Source organism: Babylonia areolata, chromosome 10, assembly GCF_041734735.1.
Source record: "Babylonia areolata isolate BAREFJ2019XMU chromosome 10, ASM4173473v1, whole genome shotgun sequence".
NCBI classification, from domain to species: Eukaryota; Metazoa; Mollusca; class Gastropoda; order Neogastropoda; family Buccinidae; genus Babylonia; species Babylonia areolata.
This window is the reverse complement of record NC_134885.1, coordinates 10,937,181-10,947,180: the sequence shown is the minus strand read 5'-3', so window position 1 is coordinate 10,947,180 and position 10,000 is coordinate 10,937,181. Positions and strand designations below refer to the sequence as shown.

The following is a 10,000-nucleotide window of genomic DNA, read 5'->3' as shown; positions in this document are numbered from 1 at the left end:
TGCTTAAACAAATGACATGCGTATTTGTTGTAAATTGAAACTTATAGTAAAGCCGAGAAAAACATTATGATAACTGGGGGGGGGGGTCACCTGGCCTAAATTGTTTCTAGATAGGGGAAAGAAGCTCTTTAAATTGATTAAAAAGAAAGAAAAAAAGAATTAAAAGAAGAGCCCCCCCAAAAAAACAGCAAGAAACACCCCCACCGAAATATATAAACAACAACAACACACACGCCAACAACAAACAGTAGCATTGCAAAATGCAAGAAATATGCATTTGACAAGACCACTAAAAACCATGCACTGCTTAATAATACAAAACCAACAAGGAAAAAAAGATTTTCCTATTCATGTAACATTTTAGTGGAGAGGTAATTTTGCTCAAATATCAGTGCAAACATGTAGTCATAATCTAGATTCTTTTGTGAATGATTTTGTTATTTACTGGAGAAATGAACTTGATGTATTCAGCAGATGTTTTGCTTCAGTCGTGAAAATTTCAAAACGGACTTTACAGCAGAGACACACGTTTACCTTCATACACTTAAAAGGTTTTGCTGTAGGAAATCACAAGCCACCTACTGGAATCGGACGTTATCATGATATACCACGTGAGATTATGTCGTAAATGTAATTTGTTAATGATTACAGTTTGAAATGTCCCCATTTGATAATTTTCGATATAAATTGTTTCTCCAGCGCTTTCTTCGTCATGTTACACTTTGTGTAGTCTGATGTCTACAGATTCAACTGAATAGGGCTTTCAGTTTTAAAATTTATAAACATTGGCAAAATACCTGTTGAAAAGAGGGAAACCTTCCAAGTAAAAACCTAATCCAATTTAATATCGCATTCGCTAGTTTCGTCAAAATATCCATGTTTTCGTCGTGCTTTGAATATGTGCATGTATTTTGTGAATCGAATCTTACATTCACTACATGAGTATTGTTAATACAGCTTAGTTATTAGTCGTTTTTTTTTTTAATCATGTCTATTGGAGTTCAACGACCTATTGGCGACTACATCCTTAAGGTCAAGTTTGTTCGGTTGGAGTTGTTTTAATGCAGGTATTTGTTTGTGTGGTGAGGGGGTTGTATGTGTTTGATGGTGAGGGGGTTGCATGTGTGTGATGGTGAGGGGGTATGCGTTTGATGGTGAGGGGGTTGTATGTGCGTGTTACTGGGGTTGTATGTGTTTGATGGTGAGGGGGTTGTATGTGCGTGTTACTGGGGTTGTATGTGTTTGATGGTGAGGGGGTTGTATGTGCGTGTTACTGGGGTTGCATGTGTTTGTGATGGTGAGGGGGTTGTATGTGCGTGTTACTGGGGTTGTATGTGTTTGATGGTGAGGGGGTTTGTATGTGTTTGATGGTGAGGGGGTTGTATGTGTGTGTTACTGGGGTTGCATGTGTGTGATGGTGAGGGGGTTGCATGTGTTTGATGGTGAGGGGGTTGTATGTGCGTGTTACTGGGGTTGTATGCGTTTGATGGTGAGGGGGTTGTATGTGCGTGTTACTGGGGTTGTATGTGTTTGATGGTGAGGGGGTTGTATGTGCGTGTTACTGGGGTTGCATGTGTTTGATGGTGAGGGGGTTGTATGTGCGTGTTACTGGGGTTGTATGTGTTTGATGGTGAGGGGGTTGTATGTGTTTGATGGTGAGGGGGTTGTATGTGCGTGTTACTGGGGTTGCATGTGTTTGATGGTGAGGGGGTTGTATGTGCGTGTTACTGGGGTTGCATGTGTTTGATGGTGAGGGAGTTGTTTATTTTGCAATGGCCTACTATTCGAGTTTAACGATCTATTGGCGTCTACACCCTTAAGGTCAAGTTTGTTCGGTTGGAGTTGATTGTTTGCAATGTGTTCGTTTTCTTCTTTATTTGTAATCCTCCATGTCCCCAAGAGTGGGTGACAGGAAATTGAATCTTGAATCTTGAATGTGTGTGTCTGTGTGTCAGTGCCTGAGTGACTGTGTGCGCGAGTGCGCGCTCGCGCGTATTTGTGTAGGAGCGGAAGATGAGGGGTGGGGTGAAGAAAGAGAAAGAGAGACGGAGCGAACATTTAAAACGCCAGTTAAAACGATCACCCGCGGAGGGGAGCTAATTGAGTGCCGAAGTAAGGGAGGCAATTCATGCCGCGGCGCACGCGGAAAGTTTAAAAAGCTCGCTGTCTCGCAATGGGTGCTGGCCCCTTGATTTATCTTTCCTTGTCCGTGTCAGTTTGCGTGGCGATTTCTCTTCGGTTGCCTCCCTTCCTTCAGTGCTGAGTGTTGTCCATTGAATGGGGGGGCCGTTCTCTGTGAGTCTGTCTATAATTATGTCTGTCTTTTTGTTTGTCCTTCTCCTTCTTCACAGAGAGAGAGAGAGAGAGAGAGAGAGAGAGAGCGAGAGAGAGAAGACAAGATAAAAAAAAAATTCTTTATTTCGAGGATAATAGATAAGCACTGGTGTGTTTTTTGTTGTTGTTTTTTTCCCATCATCCAGTCCCCGCCCTGAATAATGTCTGCACGACACAACACCAAGTAAAACTAAGCATGGTGGTGGCAGAAATTCATAACAGAGGAGAAAAAAAAAATCCAAAAAATTCAGTCCATTCTTGGGATTGGGATGTGGACTTTTGGGGGGGTGGGGGGCGTGGGGTTGGGGATCCAACACCTTGGTTGTACCAAGCATATCCCAAGTCCAACTGAAGTAATGTATTTTCCCAGGTTACCCAGCATGTTTTCCCTCTATCATCCAGAGAGGGAGAGAGAGAGAGGGCGATAACGATTACGATAACGAATAATTCGTTTAGTTAGGGAAGTTGAATAAGCAAGCATGGTTCTTTACATCAAAGTAATCACAGAGAGAGAGAGAGAGAGAGAGAGAGAGAGAGAGAGAGAGAGAGAGAACGATTACGAATTCAATGTTTGTTTAATTTGGGAAGTGGAATAAGCAGGCATGCTTCTTTACATCGAAGTATTCACACACACACACACACACACACACACACACACACACACAGCGAGCGCATTCGAGTAAAAACATCTAGCTCTGACCAGGAAGAAGAGAAAAATCGAAAAATATTTTCAGAACCACATGCATGACATTATAAATGCACTGTTATGACATTATTGTCCGTGTTTAATTGTAAAACACGTCAAAATCACAAGCGAAGATTGGAATTAATAAAAAGAAGAAAAAAAAGAAGAAATCTGAATTGGTGTTTCCGTTGTTGTGTTGTCTTTAGTGTGTGTGTGTGTGTGTGTGTGTGTGTGTGTGTGTGTGTGGTGTGTGTGTTGTGTGTGTGTGTGTGTGCGTGTGTGTGTGTGTGTGTGTGTGTGTGTGTTGTTGTTGTTGTTGTTGTTGCAGAAAGAAATAGGTTTGGTTTCACATGGATTGGGAGACGTGTAATCATGTTCAGTCTTCTGAGGCACATTACTGTCTATTTTATTTGGTTATTGTCAAAGTGGAGTGATGGCCTAGAGGTAACGCGTCCGCCTAGGAAGCGAGAGAATCTGAGCGCGCTGGCTCGAATCACGGCTCAGCCGCCGATATTTTCTCCCCCTCCTCTAGACCTTGGGTGGTGGTCTGGACGCTAGTCACAAGTTCGGATGAGACGATAAACCTAGGTCCCGTGTGCAGCATGCACTTAGCGCACGTAAAAGAACCCGCGGCAACAAAAGGGTTGTTCCTGGCAAAATTCTGTAGAAAAGTTCACTTCGCTAGGAAAAACAAATTTAATAAAACTGCACGCAGGAAAAATTAAAAAAAAAAAAAAAAAGAAAAAAAAAAGGGTAGCGCTGTAGAAACCGACAAGGACTTGTTTTCTGTACTTCATACGAAGCTCGCTGAACGTTAACTTATCACCGAATTTCTTCGTATTCATTCAAGACGAAATCGAAGTAAACTTCGAGTCGAGATTGTTTGGTTAGTTTGAACTTTCAATCACGGAAGACCCATTTTCCTGCAGCGCCACCATACGGTGAACAGTGAACAGGAGAAGACAATTCGGGGAACAGTCTCTCATTAAGTAAGGGACTCGGGGAGGGTTTAAAACTGAGAGATCAGAGAGACCAGACTGCCATGGTTGTGAGTGAGGGTGGGTTTTTGTTGTTGTTGTTGGGTTTTGGGTTTTTTTTGTTTGTTTGGTTGGTTGGTTGTTTTTTTTTTTGTTTTTTTTTCTGGGGGGGGGGGGGGGGGGAGGGGTTGGTGGTGGTGGGGGGGGCGGGGGGGTTGGTTGTTTGTTTCTTTTTATCACAGATCGAGTTAGATCGGGAGATTAGCAGGGGGAGAGGGTGGGCTGGGTTGGGTGGTGGTGGTGGTGGTGGTGGTGGGTGGGGGGTGGAGATCGTAAAGTAGGGTTAATTTGAACACACAAAAACACGTGAGTGAAATATTGGAGGTTTTCAAAAAGAGGATGGGCTGGAAGGTTGGGTTGGGGGCCGGGGGGGGTGGGGGTGGGGGTGGGGGGTGGGGGGTGGAGAGGGAGTGCATGGAAGGGAAGGGAGATGGAAGAAGCAAAGGTCATCGCGAGACGGCTGGGGGAGGGGGAGGGAGCGGGAGGGGGGGGGGGGGGGAGGGGAGGGGGAGGCTTGCGACTCCTTTGTCTGCAGTAAAAAAAAAACAACTTCAAGACGAAAAAGAAAACGAAAAAGAAAGAAAGAATAAGGGGGTGGGATCGCGAGGAATGCTTCTCTAAAGTTGCCAGACTCTGAAATGAGCGCTGAAGGGGCTTGGAGGAGAGGTTGGGGGTGTGAGGGGTGTGGGGCAGAGAGGGCAGTAGTGTGTGGTAGTGGGGGTAGAGGGTGGGGTGCTCAAACGTAAGGAGAAAAAGAGGTGGGGGTCAGGGAGGGTAGGGAGGAGGGGGGTGGGGGCGGGTGGCAGAGGAGCGCCGGGGAAGAACAAGGACTGGGAATTTCAAATGAGAAAGAAGAAGGAAATGCTATTAAAAGATTTTTTTATATATACAATAATGAATAAAGAAATAGTGGAGTGATGGCCTAGAGGTAACGCGTCCGCATAGGAAGCGAGAGAATCTGAGCGTGCTGGTTCGAATCACGGCTCAGTTGCCGATATTTTCTCCCCCTCCACTAGACCTTGAGTGGTGGTCTGGACGCTAGTCATTCGGATGAGACGATAAACCGAAGTCCCGTGTGCAGCATGCACTTAGCGCACGTAAAAGAACCCACGGCAGCGAAAGTGTTGTTCCTGGCACAATTCTGTAGAAAAACCTACTTCGATAAGAAAAACAAATGAAACTGCACGCAGGAAAAAAAAAAGAGTGGTGCTGTTGTGTAGCGACGCGCTCTCCCTGGGGGAGAGCAGCCCGAATTTCACACAGAGAAATCTGTTGTGATAAAAAGAAAAACAAATACAAATACAATTAGTATCTGGACTAGAATTTGAAACTAGCTCAAACCATAAAAATCTCTCGGGTCGCGCTCTCAGAGGGTAGAACTCAGTTTGAACTTCAACTTCCAGGTAAGTCAGTTATAGTGGAAAGTGTCTTGCCCAGGTTACGTCCCCACAATTCTCGGCTAAGAGGTTTTTTAGGACAGTCGGCGTTGGCGATGGTTCCCAAAGGCCAGCTGTCCTCCAAGGCTGCTGCAGCACTAAGAACCAGTACAATTTTACCTCCTAGTTTCAGAGTCATAGTCCTTCACACAAAAGACTAAGCCGTAAATGATTTCCCATTGTAATGGAGAAACCATTGATACTACAGCTCTCACTGTTGCTGTTGGCCCTAACTGTAAACTTATGACTTCGGCTGGGTGAAGGTTTGAACGGCGGAAGCCGCCCGGGGGGGGGGGGGGGGGGGGACTGGGCCCCCGCCTTACTATGTCGAGCGAGCGCTAGACACAGTGGATATGAATTCACATGCCCCCGTTGGTCGTAAAAGGCTGCGGGACCCTTTCACCTTTCACCTTTTGACCTCGCTGTCTCTCTGATTTAGGCCTAATGGGCTCGTTTTCAAAGGTAAAGGGGAAGATGAAACAGAAGGAAACGGAGAGTTGCCGGGTGCAGAGGGAGGAAGGGTGGAGGAGGGTGGGGTGGAGGGTGGGAGGAGGGGTGGGTGGGGGTGTTACGCCGCCCTCTCAAGCTCTACTCAGATGGTCTGCCGGAAAGTTGAGATGGGGGGGGGGGGGCAAGGGGGGTGTAGGTGGTTAAGAGCGGGAGGTTGGGAAGGACACACACACACATACACACACACACACACACACACACACACACACACACACACGCACACACATCCACACATACACACACACACACACACACATACACACATACACACATACACACACACACACACATACACACATACACACACACACGCACACACATCCACACATACACACACACACGCACACACATCCACACACACACATACACACACAAACACACACACACACACACATCCACACACACACAAACACACACACACATCCACACACACACACACACACACACATACACACACACACACACACACACACACACACACACACACACACACATTGGGCTGATAGCGCCGCGCTCAACTTTTGAGTGGACTATATAACCCAGCAGTAGAGTAGTGGAAAGTGTGGGTGGGTGGGTGGGTGCGGAGAGGCGGTGGAGGTGATGTCATGAGTGGAAGAGGGAGTTTAAAAAGAAGGGCGCAGCTGGTCGTTTTAAAAGTGCCACGTCCCGTTTTATTATATTACCTCCCTGTTCCCCCTGTTTCCCCCCTCCTTCCTCCCCTTCCCCCCTCTTCCTCCACCTCCTCCTCCTCGTCCTCATCATCATCATCAACCCCCACCCGCCTTACCTAACCCTTCCCACCACCACCACCACCCACACATCCTCCCATCCCGTCCCAGCTCCATCCCCGTTCTCATTGCTGGCATTGCACTGACGGAACAAGCAGCACGTGCCTTGCTTGAAAAGAGTTAAGGAGAGGAGATTAGACTGGCGGGGTGAGTTGGAGGGTGGGGGGGTGAGGTGAGAGGGGTACGGGTGGGGGGGGGGGTGACACTTTAGGGGGATGGAGATGGAGAGGTGGTGGTGGTGGTCGGAGGCGTGCAGATAGACGGGTATGGAATGATGATAATGATAATAATAATAATAATAATAATAATAATAATAATAAGAAGAAGAAGAACGAGGAGAAGAAGGAGGAGGAGGAGGAAGAAGAAGAAGGAGGAAGAGGAGGAAGGAGAAGAAGAAGGAGGAGGAGGAGGAGAAGAAGAAGAAGAAGAAGAAGAACGAGGAGAAGAAGGAGGAGAAGAAGGAGGAGGAGGACAAGAAGAAGGAGGAGCAGGAAGAGGAGGAGAAGAAGAAGGAGAAGAAGGAGGAGAAGAAGGAGGAGGAGAAGGAGAACAAGGAGGAGGAGGAGAAGAAGGAGGAGGAGAAGGAGAACAAGGACGAGGAGGAGAAGAAGAAGAAGGAGGAGAAGAGAAGAAGAAAGAGGAGGAGAAGAAAAAGAAGGACGAGGAGGAGAAGAAGAAGAAAAAGGAGGAGAAGAGAAGAAGAAGGAGGAGGAGAAGAAGAAGAAGGAGGTGGAGAAGAAGAAGAAGAAGAAGAAGAAGAAGAAGAAGAAGAACGAGGAGAAGAAGGAGGAGAAGAAGGAAGAGGAGGAGAAGAAGAAGGAGGAGGAGGAGAAGAAGGAGGAGGAGAAGGAGGAGGAGAAGGAGAACAAGAAGGAGGAGGAGGAGAAGAAGGAGGAGGAGAAGGAGAAGTAGAAGAAGGGGGAGGAGGAGGAAGAGGAGGAGGAGAAGAAGAAGAACGAGGAGAAGGAGGAGCAGGAAGAGGAGGAGGAGGAGAAGAAGAAGTAAGATGAGAAGAAGAAGAAGAAGAAGAAGAAGAAGAAGAAGAAGAAGAAGAAGAAGAAGAAGAAGGAGGAGGAGGAGGAGGATAAAAAGAAAGAGGAGGAGGAGGAGAAGAAAAAGCAGAAGACCTCTCACTCTCTCTATATATGTCTTTGTGTCTGTCACATAGTCTCCCTTAGTCCCCAACCCTTCAGTATTTCTCAACCCTTCCCCCACCACCCTTTTTTTCCTCGGTCTCTGTCTCTCTCTGTGTCTGTCTGTCTGTCTGTCTCACCCCCCCCCCCCGCCCCTCCCTCGCCGTCTCCTTCATCCGTATCACTCACTCACTTCATACCGTCTCTCTCTCGCTCTCCCCCCCACACACACACACACCCTTCACTCTCCCCCCCCCCTCTCTCTCTCTCCTCTCCCTCCCATCTCTTTCTTACCAATTTTCTTCCTCCCTTCAATCCCCCATACCATCTTTCCCCCCCCCCCCCCGCCGCCCCGCACCCACCACCACCCGTACCACCACTGACACCCCCTGCCCCCACATTCCCCTCCCCTCCCCCTCCCGTCCCCCCCCCCCCCCTGCCCCCCTTGGAGATCGAAGACTGTGTGATACAGTTCCAGAACAACACCACCACTGATGCAGACCGGATGAGCCGTGTCTGGTTTAAATCCCCCATACCCCCCCCCCCCCCCCCCCCCCCCCCCCCCCCCCCGAATTCTCCAACCCGACCCCCGACAATACTCCCCCCCCCCCCGCTCCCCCCCCCCGATCCTCGAGTCCCGGCTTCCCAGCAGACACTAATTTTATATCTGTGGAACGCTTCCAGTTTGACAAGCGAAGGAGGAAACAAGAAGTTTTGAAGTTAACTCAATTACTTCCAGAGCCCGGCCAGGCTGCTACGCACGGCACTGGCACGTGCCAAGTAGTGTTTTGCACGCTCAGTGAGCACGAACGCACGGCGAGCGAGCGCGCGCACACACACACACACACACACACACACACACACACACACGAAGACTGACACACACAAACACACATACACACACAGACAAAACACACACACACACACACACACACACACACGAAGACTGACACACACAAACACACATACACACAGAGACAAAACACACACACACACACACACACAGATACACACACACACACACACACACACACACACACACACAGACACACACACACACACACAGACACACACACACACACACACACACACACACACACACACACACACACACACACACACACACACAGACGGAGACACACACACTCACATAGGTCTCGGATAGCGCCGCGCTCAATTTTTGGGTGGACTTTAACCCATTGGGTGAAGAACTTGAGGCCGGAAACCTTCCTTTTTTCTTCACTTTCAAATCTGATGATATGCTACCTGTCGCTCTCATTATTTTTTCCCCAACTCGCACGTGTCCCGGCGCTGGCATGCTGTGCACACACACACACACACGCACACACACATATGCACACCCACACACATGCGCACACACACCGTCACATACACCGCCGTGCACAACATCACAGACGCCCACGCATACACATTAAACAAGTGAACAAACAATGAACATTACGGTATTGATTACCAAGGTGTTACGAACACACACACACACACACACACACACACACACACACACACACACACACTGACATACACACACACAAAAACACCCACTTACCCCCCCCCCCCCCACACACACACACACATAGAGTCAAACGGAAAAATTGCCGACAAAAGCATATACCGACGAATCATCACACAGAGACGGACGACGCTAGCACTAACTACAAACACACACATTCAAATCGATAAATATCACTGAAATCATTAACCATACATCACTGACGGACGTACGCACACACACACACACACGCGCGCGCGCGCACACACACACACACACACACTGGATGAATACTGATATTTAACATCAGTTAACAAATCATCAGTCACACACGCGCACACAAAGGAGCAAGCAAAGAAGCTGAGCTTGACTTTGTACATGACCAAAAGAAAAAAAAAATCACCTCCCCCCCCCCACCCCCAACAACAGGAAAAACAAAAACAGAAACCAAAAAAAGAAAAAAAGAAAAAAAAAAAGAAAAGAAAAAAATTATGGAAAAACAAATAAGGCAAGCATCAACGTCACACACACACACACACACACACACACACACACACACACACACAC

General features: G+C 47.7%; 2 protein-coding genes across 4 annotated transcripts in view; both read left to right on the top strand.

Annotated features, from left to right (window-relative positions):
• Nucleotides 1-10,000, top strand: part of LOC143286768 (dihydropyrimidinase-like) — a 114,222-nt gene that overhangs the window by 47,308 nt on the left and 56,914 nt on the right. The window lies entirely within an intron of this gene.
• Nucleotides 7,510-10,000, top strand: part of LOC143286628 (uncharacterized) — a gene marked incomplete at its 5' end in the record, with an annotated part of 3,348 nt that continues 857 nt past the window's right edge. The window contains 2 exons of the mRNA XM_076594264.1: nucleotides 7,510-7,557; nucleotides 8,288-8,437. Coding sequence (XP_076450379.1) covers nucleotides 7,510-7,557; nucleotides 8,288-8,437 — 198 coding nt within the window. The remainder of the gene's footprint in view (nucleotides 7,558-8,287; nucleotides 8,438-10,000) is intronic.